This window comes from Acanthopagrus latus, chromosome 6 (genome assembly GCF_904848185.1).
Source record: "Acanthopagrus latus isolate v.2019 chromosome 6, fAcaLat1.1, whole genome shotgun sequence".
Lineage (NCBI taxonomy): Eukaryota > Metazoa > Chordata > Actinopteri > Spariformes > Sparidae > Acanthopagrus > Acanthopagrus latus.
The window spans coordinates 26412784-26430635 of NC_051044.1; the positions used below are offsets into that span (position 1 = coordinate 26412784).

The 17852-nt window shown below is 44.9% G+C and overlaps 1 protein-coding gene across 4 annotated transcripts in view; it reads right to left on the reverse strand.

Moving 5' to 3' along the window:
• sema3fb (sema domain, immunoglobulin domain (Ig), short basic domain, secreted, (semaphorin) 3Fb) overlaps positions 1–17852 on the reverse strand; it is a 68665-nt gene that overhangs the window by 11222 nt on the left and 39591 nt on the right. For 2 of the 4 annotated variants that reach the window (XM_037101934.1, XM_037101933.1), the window contains exons 3-10: positions 12606–12766; positions 12188–12250; positions 11596–11715; positions 10219–10308; positions 8385–8478; positions 5100–5219; positions 4719–4858; positions 3433–3547 (exon numbers count right to left, since the gene is read on the reverse strand). In XM_037101934.1, the coding sequence (XP_036957829.1) occupies positions 3433–3547; positions 4719–4858; positions 5100–5219; positions 8385–8478; positions 10219–10308; positions 11596–11715; positions 12188–12250; positions 12606–12766 (903 nt within the window). The remainder of the gene's footprint in view (positions 1–3432; positions 3548–4718; positions 4859–5099; positions 5220–8384; positions 8479–10218; positions 10309–11595; positions 11716–12187; positions 12251–12605; positions 12767–17852) is intronic. The other 2 variants (XM_037101937.1, XM_037101935.1) reach the window with 1 other exon arrangement.

Below are 17852 nucleotides of genomic sequence, written 5' to 3' on the forward strand. Positions count from 1 at the left end.
GGAGGAAACAAAAAAAGCTTTGTGATTTGCAATAAAAGCCGTCCTGACAGGGCACTGATGACTTAGCTCCAGGGGATCTCGTGTGTTGATAACAAGCAAGGAAAGGATCCAGTTTCCACAACCGTTTCCTATGTTAGTACGGCAATAAAATCTTAGCCGCCATATATATCATTTCCTCGAAGGAAAAAATAATAATTTTCTGCTTCATCAGTTTATAAAAATATGCAGTCTGTTCCTCTAGGTTTCTGTCCTTTTTTCTCTCCATTTGCCTCTTTTCTCTCCCTCTCTACCATTTCATCTCTCTAGCTCTTGATATTAAACTTGTTTTAAAGTGTTCCACATCGAAGATACAGGAGAGTCTTTCTATTGTTTTAATGCTATTGAGTAACAGCGCATCCCAACACTGTGTTTTAAATCATTGCGGGTCATTTAGGTACAAGTTGTCAGGTAGAGCCAATAAGTGCAACATATTCCAACTGTAAAAACTCCCCAGGTCTCAGCTGTGCCATAATGCTTTTTCTGCACAAGACCACAGCAGCAGGAAAACAGCTGGTCCAGACATTTCCAAAAACTCCTCAGTAATGACTTGTGGAGTCATTTTTATTAAAACTCTTAAAGAAAAAAGAAGGAGGAAGTTTAAAAATCTTCACACTAGAACAAGACTGAGTGAGCTTTCCCAACGAGTCCTGGCTTCAAACAACCTCCAGCTCTGCTGTGTAATGAATCTACAGCCTCATTACCACATGCCGTATGTATGTACACGTTGAAAGAAGTAGTTCAACATTTTGGGAACTATGCTTGTTTGTTTTCTTGCCAAGATTTTGATCAGAAAATGAACACCAGTCTTGTATCTATATTGCCAACTTTAAGCTACAGCCAGAAGCCATTTAGAGTAGCTTAGATATTGGAGAGAGACAGTAGAAAGGCAGCCTGCTGGAGCTCTGTCCAAAGGTGAGTAGGTCACCTGCCAGCATCTTTAAAGGTCCTGTGTGTAGGATTTCAGGGGACTTATATTGGCAGAAATGCATTATAATATTCATAATTATGAATTGTTTTTACTGTTGTGAAATTCTAAGAATGCCTAAATCCTGCCTAGTCTGTAAACAAAGCACTAGATGCAACTAAATTCTACTCACTGGACCTTTAAAGTTAAGGACGCTCTGTGTCTAATCAATCTGAACTAATGGAGACTCCATTAGTTGATACATTTTGTTGTAGCCAGGCTAGCTGTTTCTCCAATTCATATGCTGTCACTTGGCTGTAGCTTCATGTTGAACATCAGTGGTATCAGTCCAACTCTCAGATAGAATGAGACATTTCTGAAAATGCCCACCAGTTCCTTTAATGACCTGCATTTAATGTGCATTCAGAGTGCAACCGTTAAAGACCAATTTGCCCTTGTGAGATCAGGAAAATCCCACTTTCCTCTGTAAAGACAAACTCTGGCACGACAGCTTCATAAACATTCAAACTAGACAGTAAACGTGAAGCCATTACTATGAAACTCAATCAGGTCCAATTTACTGTCCCCTCCAGGAGTCCTTGGCAGGGACGGCTGTCCTGCAAACTGACATGCAGTCTTTCCTTCTCTACGGGCATGTCTACCCTGTCATTCCTCTTCTCGGTCATTCCCAGCACACATTTAAAGCCTTATTTAAGCAATATGTTTAAAACCAATCATCAGACACTAACGACTGTCTAACTCCCTCACAGAACCACTGACCACTAAAGGCAGAACCCTCGTTCATCGAGGCAAAATGAGTCCATTCCCACTCAGAACAGCTTTGGGTAAAGTGGCCGCACACACGAAAAGGCCAGAGAGTTTTCAAGTGTGTGCGGATTTTTAAGTTGTGCAAAGAGTGATAAAATAAATGTCACCTGTAAACAACATGACAGTGCTTTTAGGACAGCGGGCAGGTCGAGATAAAAGCAAAGAATGTGTCAGCCGGATAAAGGAGACAAACGACTGCCCTCGGATTCAACAGGCACAGCACTTTTCATTCTTGAGATTAGTTCAAGAGCAACAGTAGCCCCATGCATCAGTCCCCTATCACTCTTTGGCTCTATTTTAAACCTGTGAGACAGAAAGAGAAAGAGTTTCCCCCCGGAGAGGCTAACGGTCTCACAGTCGCAGACATTCCTGCTCGGCGATCGGATCAGGCCACCTCCTTACAGACACAAAATAACAGACACTTTTGTTTAAGCCATCCTGAGAGAAAATGACAACAACAGTGGTGGGAGTGTGTGTGTGTGTGTGTCATTCCCATTACAGAGCACTATATGGACCATATGATGGGAGTGGGCTGCCATATGGGCCAGTGACTGAGGTCTGGAGTGTGTTTGCACAAGTTGACTGTTGGCAGGTGCTGCAGCTAGAAACTGCAGCGGACTGTTCTCTACTTAATATTTCAGACGTGATCATACATGACAGGAACCTGAAAATGAATATGTCTGAAATAAATCCAGCCATGTCCTTCTTGTCCTTTTCCTTCGCCATTTGATACCGACTGTCAAAATGATTAACTGCGCAGAGAAAAGATTTAGTTTCTTTAAAAAAAAAAAGCTGTGGGTAACAAAAGTTCTTTGGCTTATATAAAAACTTACAGGATTACTTACTCACAGGATCTTTTGGAGATACTGACATTTTTGGAGAAGGAGATCATCGCTACTTCACGTCACACAGATTTCCTTTACTGTTTTCTCTCATCATATCTTTTAACCCATTACTTTATTTTACTGGCAAAAGAGGCAACCATTATCTAGTTCCAGCTTCTGTTATATGAGAATTGGATTCTTTTCTTTGCCATATGTAACAGTGAACTTGATATCTTTTGGTTTGGGGGCTGACAAATAGTAAACAATGTTGATGTTTTGTCAAAGACATTAATGTTTGTTGTGTGGAGACATCTGCTGAAGTTAGCATGCTAACCAGCTAGCACCAATCCTGTAAACCTTTTCCTCCAAGCAGTCCAACTACATGGCTAACTGAGCTGAGAAGCTAACAGTGGCTTCAGTCATAGATGTATAAATAGGATACAGTTAGCAGCAATTAGCAGTTAAACCAGTGATATGCTGCTCTTACTTTGGGGTAATGAACAACAGGTGGCCAATTCTTACACAATGCACCTTTAAAGCATTCAAAACAATGAAAATAAGCGACACGTGGGACCACTGATATGAAAGAATAATCTATAATAATCATAAATTGCATCCCAAGGTGTGTAGGATGTAATCTGGCACAAGACCAGTGAAGCACCACCTACATAAACATCAGAGGAAGAGACATGGCTGACATCCCTGACAGCATGTTTGATTGAAAGGAAGTCGGAACACCACCGCCGCCCCCAGCCCCAGCATGTAATCCGCAGACTACCGCTCCAACTGAACACAGCGAAAGGAGCCACAGCATAATCTCTGGGTCATTGTACTCACGGAGCTCATCAAAGTGCGTCTCCATGCCGTCGGCCCCCGGCACCGAGCAGATGAGCCTGGCCTTCAGGAAGGTGCTCCACTTGTTCACCAGACAGCAGTGGCCTCCGTCATCGTTCTGTATGCGAGAGGGCGGAGACACAGTCAGGAGCAGTTTCCCCATCACTCAAACTCACATCCTCCTCTGTCGTCCCACTGAAAACAAACCCAGGTGGAGCCACCCACACACACACTATACAGTGCATGTTGGTTTGCAAAGCCAGGAAGCTAAAAGGATGGAGGGTGGGGGGGGGCTGAGATGGTAAACACCGTCTCCTCCTATTTAGACTCTTCCATCTGTGGTGGAGCGAGGCCAGAATCTCTCCCAGTAAGAAAGAGCTGAGACCAGTATGTGTGCTTTGGAGTCCTCCTCCATAATCAGAGAAGATGTCGCCCTTCGACGAAGAAGCATGAATACTTTAATATTTCATTTCAAACTGGTCCTGTGCTTCGCGTTCCCCGCGCGCTTCTGTTGAAATGTTTTTCATAATTCCCAGTGTAATCACAGTTGAGTGTATTTATGGCGTGTGCAGCGCTGTAGTGAAGGGCGGGTAAGAGCGTCCAGATGTGTGTCCGAGTAAGAATGACAGGACCGGGTCTCTGGAGGCCGCGGCGGAGCCCACTGAGACGGAGATGAGTGTTTGTGTGCCGGGTCAGCGCCTGACCCCCTCAAATAAATATGGCGGCGAACAGCTGAGGCGCCGAGCACACGTACGCCACATTTTCTCACTCATACCCGTGCTCGGACACCCGCTGCAGTGCTCAAACATGCACGCAGGGCCATGAGGGACGCATACACTCGCACCCACACCGTATGAACACTGTAAGATGGGCAACAGGCCTTCCAGAGACATTGGTTGTTATTTGTTGTCGTTTGTGTTTCTAGGACACAGGATTTTGTGGAGGAGGGACTCGAGAGTATTTTTTATTTTTTTCAAAAGGCCGCCATGTACACTTAGACCCTCAAGTGTTGTAGAACTACCAGGGAGAAGAGGTCAGAGGATCACAGGGTCGGAGGTCAGAGGGCGATCTCACAGACAGAGGGATGCATTGTAGACAGGAAGGTTAAAGACACATGTGGATTCCAGCACATCAGCGTTGGCCAAACACTGATTCGGCACCCGTAAACATTCAAACACAGCGGGCGACTCGCCTCAGGGAGTCTCCGGGCCTGTTTTTCATATCGACGCAGGCTTTCTTTTCATTATGTTTACGCCACAAAACAAACACGCCTCGCGCTGTGTACACACCAGGCAGATGCGTCCTATGCGCGACTGGGTCACAGGGGTCTGGCCCATCTCCGAGGACTTCTCCCGGAAGAAGAAGTACAGCTTGTCGTCGTTCCTCTCGGCGCTGTCTGGGATGAGTTGCACGTGGATGAAAGAGGGGTCTGTGGAGAGAAGAGGTGGTAAGTTTGCGAACACATCTGGCCGAAATCTTTTATAAACTGTTAGCATTTCCAGTTTATCGCATCTTACGAGGGATTCTAAACATATGCAAACACCAGAGTCTTTACATTTCAGCGACACGTCTGAAGTCCTGTTTCGCATATTGAAAAATTCCTGCAGGGGGGCCGCACTGGCCGGATGAAAACCAATACGTATCATTTATACGCTAAATAAGACAGTTACCATTCAACCATCTGGAGTTGTACTGATCTGTTCGCATGGCCGTCTTTGTCCCCAGAGTACGGAAAATGGCAGAGTCTGTTCCCATAAAGTCAACATAGACCCCAGCATACAGTTCACCATCTGAGAAAGAGAGAAAACAGTTCAGTTGAGTGAAATTCCTCGACTCTGACATTATTCCAGCACCACCCTTGGCCAAAAATACCAAAGGCTTTTATTTCAAAGTGTATATTTAGAGCCCCACATCTCAATATTCTAAAGTCTTCATCTTCACGTTTGCCTTCATTTAGATACAAAGCGGATGATTGATGAGAGGCGCAGAGCAGGATAACACTTAATTTCATGGGTCCCATATAGCTGATAATGTGACTATTTAACGTACTAAATAAGCCTGATTTGTTATCAATTACAGGGAATGTTAACATATTTTGACTGACTTATTTAAGCCCCATCCCTATATGGCTGGCAAACCTTACATTCTTCTGTATTTATGCTAAGATGTGTCATTTTGTAAACAATTACAATCAACTTCACAAAGGGGTGAAATAAGCCTTTTTTATTTTAAGCTAACTTCCATGGATCTTGTTTCTGCTGAAATAACAACTGGCACTAGAGGACTAGCACTTATATAAGTTTGTTGTATCATGGGGGCTATTGTCCTGATTGTTGACCACACAGCAAATGACAAAGGAAAACCATGCCCCGTCACAAATGAGCAATACAAACAAGGTTTACGACAGACTAGCTGGCTAATTCTGGCTAGTTTAGCAACTTCCTTCCTCGCTCTGAGGCATCTTGTCCCTGAAGTAGAGGGGGAAAAGGGGATGCCCTTTACCTTAGGAAATAATGCTACTAAGGTTGCTACTGTAGGTAGTAAACTAGTTAGCCAGACACGCTTACATTAACATCTTACATTAATTTGTAGTGTAGTAGATTGCACACAGAATAATATTTTACAAATATAAACAAACGCATTTTCAAATAATAAACTTGAGTTTTAGTTAAAGTGGATCTCTATTAGTTACTATGTTATTAGTTATTAGTTGAATTTTTAGGAATTTCCTTGGGATATCATCAACTGCTTGTAAAACCCTACCACCTACTGAACCACTGTAACCTTTCCTCAGCTGTTTTTGTAGTTCTCTCTTTAAAAAGGTAAAATATATGTTTTGGAATTTTCTTTGTGATGCGTATCAATTTAAATTCTTCTTTCCAGGAAACTGGCATGAAACTACTAGACGCGTAAAATGAATTGTTACCAAAAAAACAAGGCCTCAAACTTCCTGAAACAGCCTTCACACGCACTCCATAAAGACATAAAATATGAGCACATCCATGTGTGCAGCCTGACAAATGTATACAACAGCCTTGTTAAGCCCCAGGAAGGCAAGGTGTTGGTTCTCCAGCTGCTGCGAGGGCCCCACTGGAGAGCAGGTGTGACTGTCAGAGCTCCCAGAGATGGAGTGAGGAGACAGCAGGAGGTGGAGCAGAGGAAACAAGAAACACTGTCTGACCACCATTATATTCAATGTCATGGTCCTGGGCAGTGCTATATGGAGATTGATGTCGCATCATTAAAACGTCCACGGATGATGGGAAGTCTAATGTGGTGGAGAGCTGAGCAGTCGGTGGTCAACGGTGAATCCATTGTTGTTGTACAGGATTCTTAATCCTTATACACACTCACTACAGTGTCCCTTGAATGATGCTAACTGATGAGAGTGGGAGGTATATCCATCTTGGATGACAACACTGGTTCCATACTGGTCAGATGGCACTGCGCTAATGTGGGAAAGCAGTGGCAGTGATTTACACCCGCTGTCTCACCCCACAGAGAGAAGATCGCCTTTCACTGGTGGCAACTGTGTGGTCTGGACCTGACTAAGTGACCTTGAGCAGAGGGACAGGGGACATTGCCTGTGTGAATGCTACAACAGATAAATGTAAATTTAACTTATTATGATAGGATGGATATTATGTCATCACTGAAATAAACCGGCTAATTTATTTTTTTTTAAATATTCTTTAAGTGTCTTAGTAAGGTATTAGGCCTTTATAAGTCTCCAGAACAGATTCCTTGGCACTGATTCTCCATCTGGACCTCTACTGGAGGGTGAATGCCACCGTACATGATGATCTCAAATCTCGCCATACGTGTCCATTGGGTTAAAATTGGGTAACTGCAAAGGCAGTAGCTTATCATTCACATAATTTTCATACCATCAAACCATTCACCCTTAACTTGTCACCTGTCTGTAATAATGTCAGCTTTTAAGTAAATGATTGTTGGACCATCGACGCGTGCAAATACCAGCACGTCCGCACCAGAAAAACACCCTGATGGGTCACATTTGTCACTGCATGGTCATGGTAGACCTTTAAAACGGGCTCTTTCTGCATTTTTTAAATTTTTTCATAATGTGACTAATTTAAAGAGTGAGAAAATCCGGACCAGGTGGATAGGGTTGGGACAATCAAGCACATTATATTTCTTCAGTCCCTTAGTTACTTTAACTCAAACTTTAATCTTATCCTAAACATAACCAACTAGTTTTTGTCCCACAACCTTCTTAAAAGTTGACGGTTTCAGTCTGGTTTACCTGTAAGTACTTTCTTGGCCCATGCCACCAGTGCGAGAATGTGTGTATGAATGGGTGAATGCTGACTTGTGTTGTGACTTGTCTTGGTCAGTAAGTTTTGATAAAACTCCTCATAAATGCATTCCATTTACCATTTATGTCATTCTGGGAGTCACTGGCAGTCGACCTATTCAGTAGTTTGGGTATGAGGACGCGTTGGCATATAACCCTAGGGTCCCTGTAAAAATGGGAATAAATACTTTTCAAATGTTTATATTAGCACTGAAGCGTTTTCCCAACATGTCCTAAGTGTTTTGATTGGACGCCGCTAACTCCCCAGTGAGGTATTCACATATTAATAGGCACATATTACTGTGTCCATCTCCCCCTAACAAGGGAAAATTCCTCAGCAAATAATAACGATTGGGCTGATCAGACTGAGCAGCTCTCTGTGGGAAATAGAGACAGGATGGAGAGGACACTTGGCCTGACCTTCTTGACTTTTTCTTCAATGGCAGATGATAAATACTTTCTGCTACCAACATTTGCCAAGAATATAAATCATGAGCGGCGAGAAGGCCATATAAAGAAACAGGAGATAAAAGATGAAGAATCCATATGGGATGACACTGCCACTGCTGTGCAGACCGCTGGGCCTGACTGTACCCATGCCTACGCCCTTGTGTGACCAAACCCAGATGATACTCACTGATCAAAGCTGACACGCTGTTGAGCTTCGGGTCATAGGAGCACTTTCCCTTCCCAGATTCCACTTTGCCCGGCTCCAAATGGAAGATTTCTTCCTGAAATGGAAAAATCATATGGAGGCGGCAATAAATTCACCGCTCTTCATCTTGTCACTGTGATTCCCTTGTGTAGGGAAAAACGAGCCAGCGAATGTGCTCTCCCTGACTCCTGTGGGACATATGCGGCCTGATGGGGGATGAAGTATTAGAATAATGAGCGTGCGTTCATACAGAAAAATACATGCAGGGGAAGCACAGAATTCCTAATCCATCTCCATGCCACTCTACTACGGAAAACAATGTGTCGTGGGCTGCTTCCCTCGGCATAATAAGCCGCATGCCAAATATCTCTCAGCCTCTTGGTGCCTATGGCTGTGCAGGCCTACCGCTGACACCTGTAATCCAGTGCAGTGAAAACAAAGCTGGGATGGAGGCTGGATGACTGATGCTCACCGCTCATGGCGTCCCTGCACGCAAGCACTGAAAGGGTGATTGGCAGGAATTTGCGTATGAGAGCGGGGGAAATGAATCAGTGGCATGCAATGACATGTCCTGTAGCTCCGCCCCGCAGACCAGAGCGCGGCCAATCCCTGTTTTTCATTCCCGGCGGGTGCAGAGATGGAGACATCTGTGTCGTTGTCCATCAGCGCTACAGCAGTGTGCCAAACACTGGATCATACACGCGCCCTTCTGCAATTCCCTACTCATCATTGATTAAAATCACCACTCGTGCAAATAAGTAGGTGCTGGCAGCTCACTCCCAGCCATGCCAGATGTTGACGTGTAAAAAAGGTCACAAACATTTATGTGCACCGGAGGGAACCGTGCCCTGAACATGTTTTTACAACCCCGCAGTAAAATATGACCCTTCAGAAAAAGTTGCAACACATTAAAAAAAAAGAGAAAAACTGAACTAGAAAAAAAAAAAAAACTTGCAACATTTTCAAAGTGTCGCACTTCACCTAAAGTCCTTATGTCCTTCAAAAGTCCCTTTCTGTGTTTCAAAGTGCTTGGAGAGCTCAAACAGTGGAGGCATGTTCAAGTATGTGGCTCTTTTATTTCCTATAATGCACAGCTAGTTGGCTACAGATGGCTGATGTTTGCTTTGGGCTAACACAGCCTGCTGTGGGAGTGGGTCAGATGCTGACTAGCTCTGCCGCCTCTGTGGGAGCGACTGCACCACATTCCTACAGAAGGTGGAGGGCTCGGTGGGGTGATGGACTGATGGGTGGGACATCCTGCATTGTCTCAGATAAGCGGAATGAATGATTCTGGTATCGGTTGTAAAAAAAAAAAAAAAAAAAGCTAAATATATGCTAAATAAAAGTGATAATGCCATGCATCGAACAGCAGTGAAAGCATTTTTAATTAAATTTGCGCCTCGCAAAAGTCAACAGATTTTTTTTTGAGCAGCCTGAGAAGCCATTTCCACTTGATAACCCAGCTCTCATGCAAAACATGACATTTAGCACATACGCAAAGCACAAAAAAAAAGACAATGACGGGTGTGAAAGGGTGCTCAGACAATGAGACTCACACAAAGGAAATATGGGTGAAACACGGGAGGAACGAAATGACATGAAATTAAATGCAGTTCCACATGACACAAGACTTGAGGATTGTGCGCGGACCGAAAAGGATGCATGCCAAATGTTATGGAGATAAACAAACGATGGCCGAATTAAAGATGGTGATGACAAAGAATGTGCTCAGACACAAAGAGAGGGGGCATGCTGCTGGTGACCACGAGCCCAGGGAGTATGCAGGGCTGCGGTGCAGACAGGGCCCACATCGCACCTTTAGTCCCAGGGTCTCGTGCACCGCGCTGGCATCAGCTGCGCGGCTAGCCCTTCCTCTGGCCTGGGCCATCTGCAGATACATGGACGTCTAAAACAGGAGACAGCAACACAGTCTGGATGTTACGCCGCTGAGGAGGAAGGATCCTGAAGCTGTCCTGACTTCCAGACACGGTGAGAAACACCCCAAACCAACGCTCAAATCAACAAAGTGTAAGTGCATGAGGAAAATATATGAGTGCGTGCAAGATTGCTAAGGGAATGTGTTCAGCTTTATTTGGCCAGATGGTGGAAAAGGCAACAAAAGTTCTCTATCCTGTGGTTGAGTCAATAAAGGCGCTCACAGCATGCGACATAGATTTCCCTCAAAGCTGCTGCCAAAGTAAAACATTTGGCTACTACAGTTTACAAAAGCTACAACTCCTACTTACAGCACTGGAGAACTTAAGCATATACCCTGCAGTGGTGTAATCAAATGACAATCCATCTGACTGTTGAAGCTATAATGAAAGAACACGTTTCCTGATGTATGTCAGCGTGTATGTGTGTGTGCAAGTGTATCATTTGATGTTTTCAGACTCAGACTGAACTCCCCGGCCCAGCTAAGAAAGGTGCTCACGGGGGGGACGACTCAGACCTGTCGGTTCAGTGTGACAGACAAAAACACAGCCCCCTCATTAATGGACTAGAACTGGAACATTCCACCGGCACCCTATAATGGGAGCTCCCACTTCCAATTACCCAACGTCTCACATGGTGGAGGCTGGCGGGTGGCCTGGATGGATGCATGAAGGGGTGGATGGATAGGTGAGCGAATGGATGGAAGCCCTTTGTTAGTAAAGGGTCGTGTTGGAGCTGTATGCAGCGAGGGACTCGTGCAAGCCCTGCTTGCCTAAGTTCTCTGCAGTGTACTGTATGTGCATCTCTAGGGAGAGTCAGATGGGAAATTTACTTTTTATTTGCCCGTGTTTAAAAAGTCCCCTGGCCGTCATTAGGGAACAAGTGTGATATTTAAAGAAGAGTGAGGTGTTAAAGTTGAGTATGGCAAGGTAGTGATGCCTGGTTTGGTTTAGGAAATTCAAGAGGTCCCATTAAAGGCTGAGACTAAACAGAGTAGCTTTAACAGCTCGCTGGGGATGACAGCTGTGTGCTGGTGAGGCTGAGCTGGCTGCTTTGCCAGATGCAGCGACACAGCACCGCGAACGGGCTTAATGATGGAGAAAAATCATCATAAGGGGAACCTAGCTTAAGGTAGATGGAGAGCAGGAACTTGGGTAAGACAAAGAAAAGGGGAGAGGCCGAGCTGTGCCATTCATGATGCAGATGGAAAGAGCTGACAGCTGAGTAGGTGTACCGAAGGATCATTTTTGACCCTTACCTGAGGCTTGCGTCCGCGGTTGACAAAGGTACAGACTGGATTGTAAGCTCCGGTCCCACAGACGTACAGTTGAGTCCGGTTCCATGGCTCGATCAGACGGATGAAGTTTGCACATTCCTCCTGGAGAGACAAAGTCCAGAGTCACTTAAACTGCAACTAATGAAAGGCCAGTCACAGCCGTATTTTACTGGTACCCCTCCTGCAGATTTACCGAAAGTGACAAAAAAGAAACCAATAAAACTGCCCTTCTGCATGAATATATTCAGACAATATGTCAAACTGTCAGCCAGTGGTGTTGTGGCTGGCAGAGAGGAGGGAGGTGAGACTGACTGAGATTCTTTAGTCCAGTTCATTCCTGTCTCCTTGGCCAGACAGAAGGGAACCATCGCTTTTACTGGGCCAAGTCCGAACTCCACAGGTGAGTGGCTTTTATGCAGGTTCCCCGCATTAAAACCAATGTGCACCATGGAGAGAGCCGTATACTTTTAATTCTGTGCATTTGAAAAACGGCATTAGCCTATCAAGTCGACGGAAATCACCTCTGCTGAACAACCCTGCCGAGGTTATGAGCGCTGTCAACAGGCGTACTTACATTGGCATCCTTCCCACTCACAAGGCACTCCATCCTTCTTCGCTCGGACACTGGCCAGTGGATCTGCCAGGGGGGAACAGAGGACATTTTATAGTTACAATCCAACCCGTTATACATCACTGGCATTTATGAGATTTCTGGGCTAAAATTGCAAAAGGGATATCCACCCAGCCTACTATTAGTCCGGTTGGGATTGTCATAACCCAATTACAGGGTTTTAATGACCCAACGCTCGAAAAACTGCACTCCAACAAAAACTAGATGTGAGCTAACCAAAATGGCTGCTCCTTGGGCAATAGAGCAGAATATTTTGCCCTGGGGGGGCAGCTGTTGTACCGCTGCGGTGAAGGCGCTTGCTTCATCACACTGCAACAGCCCATTAGAGGGGCCACAGTTTGGGGCATGGGAATCATCTTACAATATGCGGGTCCTTGTTGATGTCATGGAGGTCCAGGGACAGGATGTGGTCCTTGCTGCCGACGTACATGCGGTCATGGTCCTCGTCCATCCGCAGGATCCTGTAGTCGGTCGTGTTGAGGATGTAGGCGAAGTGATGAGCGGTGCCGGTGGATCTCAGCTCTGTTTGGAGACAGAGATACGTCCATTAATGACAGCTGTGGTGCACATGCACATTTTCACACACACACACACAGACGCATGCACAACTGACACATTCCTCGTGCCACTCCTGCATACCCTCGTGGAGTTATCTGATGGTTTTCCACCAACACTGCTGTAACTTAACACTGCACATTAGACACAAGTGCTACTGAGAGACTGTCACACTGTGTTGACGGCTTAATACCACCTGAGTGGATCAGAAGATCTAGAAAGCCTCTCATCATGGAGCGGTGTGTGACTTCCAGTCCGAAGTCAGAAAAGACAAATAATGCTGACAGTCATATGATGATAGCTACAAGCTCTGGCCATGTGCATGCAGAACTCCAGACTAAATTGCACAACGGTCCAGACCTTCACTAAGTTGCATCTACTTAAAACTTCTTAACACATTATGTAAATTAAGGTCAACGGGGATAAAGGAACAAATGCTGTTTTTTTTCTTCATTCTTCAGTGAAACAGAACAAAATTGAGATGACCATGATTGTTCAAAAAATAAACTTAATTTACTCAATTTCAGGTACATCGCTGCAACTGATGAAAATGCTGAGATGCACTTGACAGATTTTTGGGCGCAGAGGACATGATATTCTGATTTTCAGGTTCATCATTTTATTAACTACCAGAAAAGGTTTACATGATTTGTTAAAAAATGATTAGTTGCAACACATCTAACAACAACAGAGCATCTTTGCTAAATTAATTCTTACGTGCTAAACTAGCTGCTGGGCATAAGTTGTGCAAATTTGTGACAAGGTGATGTCACAAAGTCATAGAATTAAAGGATGGACACCTGACTTGGTGTTTCAAGAGCAGTGTTTTCTGTGAGCGGAACACTTTCGACCTTTTCAACTTTCATGATCTTTTACATGCACCGGAACATATAAGATATATGACTGAAAGAATGGAAGACAATGAAAAAACATAATAGGTCTTCTCCAAGATAGGTTTAAACTGCTCTATCCTTGGTCGGACACAAGGTCAGAGGAGTGTGCGCCTTTGGTAGCAAAACACAGTCGACACGTCCTCTTATGTCGGCAGGAGTAACCCAATCTTCCTCCAGCTCTGCGCTGGAGTGTTTGTTTGATATGTTCTTCTTGGTTCAGCAACCACGCGCAGGCAGGCCAGAGAGGCCGCAGCAGAAGGCCCCATGCCACGCCATAGGCAAACACACTCCTCCACGATCTATAGGAGGAGGGTGGCATTCACATATTGTTGGACAAACACTGAGGTTTCACTCAAACAGCAGGAAAGTCCCGTTTCACTGTTTGGCTTTATTCTACAAGCAGCAGACCACAGAAAGCTGAAACAGGCAACCATACTTTGAGGTTACCCTGAGTTCTTTAGTGTTGACTTAGCAGCCAAAGATGTGGTGAAGGGAAACCAGAGGGTAAACTGTCAAATACAGTTAGCTTTGTTTGACTGTTTACAAATGACATATCAGACAGAGGTGTGCCAGTATATAGTAAAAGGAAGGAAGTGTGAAATGTAGTCAACGTGGGGAGTCGGACATTAAAAGCAACAACCCCGACTTATAAAACTAAAAAGCATTTCAGGATCTGAAACTGCTTCGGGCGGTTGAACTGTGGCTCTATGTGTAAAGTCATGTTCAGCGTGTTTGACGTTACCAAGAAGCATTCCTGCGAAGCTGTTAGGTGGTTGTGTGGAAGGCGTCTGGACACCAAAGCATGCAAAGACATCAACATGCCCTCCATCGGGCCTTAAAATAAACACCAACTACAGACCTTTAGAGACAGACTCCCTATGGAATCTGATATTACCAGTCTTTCCAGCCAGATCTAAATTTAAAACGGGGTTACGTCAATAAGCAAAGATTAATAGCATTAGATTTGCTATATTTGTACAGTTTGATTTAATAACTGTGCCCACCAGAGGAATGTTTACAGGCCAGCAGAGTGACTGACAGCTGTCAGAGCCCGCGGCAGAGGAGCTGCAACATGTGGTCAGACCCTCTGATTATTTGTGTTGGAGACTTAGGTTGAATGATGAGTCCCCATCACACACACACGCACGCACACACACACACACACACACATTCCGAGGGCCAGTCGCAGCCCTTCCTGAGGCAGGTTGTCAGCGACTTCTCACTGCGTGTTTGCTGTCAGAGAGTGGCTGGATGGGACCATCTGTCAGCTGAGGAGGGATTGTGAACTGTGCATAGTAACAACACACAGAGCCACAGATCGGGAAACAAACACATGTGTAACCTAATCTCATAATCGTATGGCAATGCAAGGGGGCAGTCCGGTGTGAACGAACTCCGCAGCATGTCCAATTTCCACATCACAGCAAAAACACGTAACGAACTCTAAGGGAATGTCCTCCCTCACACCTCATCCTCCATATCTAATTGTAATGTAGACAATGTAGCGCAGAGCGCTACGCCTGTTAGGTGACAGTGTTGTTGGAGAAATCCAACCCTTCAGAAAACCCTGGTCTTTTATTATGAAAGAATGAATCAGGGCTTAAGTATCCTTCAAGGGACAGTTCAAATATGTGCTTTTTCTCTTATACGTGGTGTTATTTATCCATCTGGAGTATTTTAATGTGAGCTGCCATGATTTGGAGACATCAGCCATGTCTGACTTACCTCCACTCAGCTTGTGGTGCTCAAAGTGGCAAAAAGATGGCTGGAGGCTGTTGCTGGTGACAGTGCAGGAAGTAAATATTAATGGCGTACTCCTCGGACGCACAGAAAATGTGCATCAATGGATGGATGAGAGGCTAGCTAACAGTAAGTAAGACAGCTAAGCCAGGGAGGGCACTGTCAGTGTTTACATCTCGCAATGTCATGTTCCATTGCATTTGATTTAAGACAATCGTCTCCACAGCCAATACCTCCCAAACTTGGGAGGCTTGCCTCACACCAAAACTATGCATACAGATAAATAGCACTATAGGTAAGATACAAAAATATGATTTTAGGGTCAAATGTGCCTTTAAATAATGTATATTTAGGAATAATGGAGGTCATGCTGAAGCTTAAATGTCAATGGGCCTTCTTATACCATAAAATGTGAGTCTCAGAGTTTATAAAAGGGGAAGAAATCCGGTTCAAAAAGTGTGAAGTCATTCCAGCTATTCTGTCAGCCAATTCACTCCCAGAGTCAAGCCTCGCCTCAGGCAGGGCCACACGGCATTGTGCTCCTATGAAATGTTGATCAAGGACGTATAATGGCAGCAGACTGAGCACGGCCGCTGCGCTGCTCCGGAGGTCAGGCCGCCTGTTGAAACAAGCCCAGCAGGTCCCCGGACTGAGGCCGGTGCCAGGCAAACACCCGGTCACAATCAGCTTTGGAGAGGCATGCAGAGAGACTGTGGCGCTGTGTGCCAGATCAACTGATGCCGAGGAGCGGCTCTTGTGGCGCCTCCACTGAAAGGATGAAGAGGAATTTGTAGGATTATGTGTTCGAGGCATGTTTTCCCCTGCATGTATAACAGATTTGAAGTTTCATGAAAATAAAATTTGCAAAAAAACCCCCCAAAAAAACCAAAAACAAGATCCCTGATCTATTCCACCAGTTAACTATCACTGAGCTCAGATACATTCCGCTGCATGCTCAGTCCGCTGCCTCCCTTGCAACACACAGCTACACTCTCAGAGATTACAACTGGAACAGGAAAGGCTGAACTACCGTGCTCTTTGTCAGCCGCATTAAGGCATGACAGCATTTTCCGCACACGCAGACTTATCCCGGAGATTTAGAGGCTGGGAGCGGCGTACGAGTGTGTCTATTAGAGCCAGATAAACTCTCAAAGTAGCCCATTACTGCGTGTACGGTTTAGGTTCACTCTGGGGGGTCTGCACACACACAGCAGGCGCTTTGTTTCGGGGAACGCACCACTTCCCCCCCGAGGAATGGCAATGGCTCTATTAGAGGTGAAAGTAAGCCAGTGAGGGAACCTGATCCTCGTACCCGATGTCTCTGCCTTCACTCTCACTCATTCACTGACTTTTTTTTTCTGAGTACCCCTGCACTTACATGCAAATAAGAGGAGGTCAGGCATTTTTTTTTTTCTTCTCATTTTCAGTCTTAGCAGCGTATATGTAGTTGTACACAGAGAGTTAAGTGATTACACAGGAGGGAGCCCATGCGTCTCCAGTGAGAGTCGATCCGGTCAGCTCTCCTCAGTCTGCTGAACACAGACAATCCTCTCCTCTCTCCCTGCATGTCAAGGTGCTGCTGGCTGACACAGCTCGCTGCAGGTTCCCACAACTCAAGGCTCCGCTCGGGCCGTAGGAGACGTTCCTGCCCGTGTTTGAGAACACGGCGCCGAGTAAGACGAGTCCTGATCGCACTCTGGTTTAATGTCAGCGTCAGAGCCAACTGCACACAGGTTGTGAGAAATGCCACGACTCTCGGTCATCAGCTTTCTGATAAGATCTACAACACATCGTATTGTTGAACCTATGTCTCGTTTCAGATGCCTTGTTCGGACTTCAACCAGTGAGCGATCTCATCTTCTAAACCTCTTCAATGGCTTCGTTTAATCTTCTTTACAAAAGCCCAGAGATGCAATTTATTCCAACACGGCAATAATTATAGAAAAGATGCGAAAAAAAATGCAAGATTTTTTTTTTCTTTTTTTAGTTTCCAACCCATTTATCATCTCACAACCTCTCACATTTAAATCATGACCCATGGGTTGGAAACCTCTGGACTAAGAAACCTCATTGTATAGTTTGACCAGTCACAGCAGTAACATGCTGCATGCATATTGATATAACTGTATTACAATCTATAAATTATGCCATAAGGGACATGTTTCCTTACAATTACTTTGTTTTTTTTGAGGTAGAATTAGCTGATAATATGTCTGTCCTTCTACTTTAAAATGCAGGACTTTAGCTCGTAGTGCTCCATATTGTGGTGCTGGTACTTTCACTTCAGGAGAGGATCCGAGTGCTTCTTCCACTGACAGCAGTACTCAGTTTTGTGTCCATTGGTCACCTGGACTCAACAGCATGACCTTCCCTGAGGAAAACAGAATAGCAAATCAATCCCGCTGATTAATGTGCTGAGA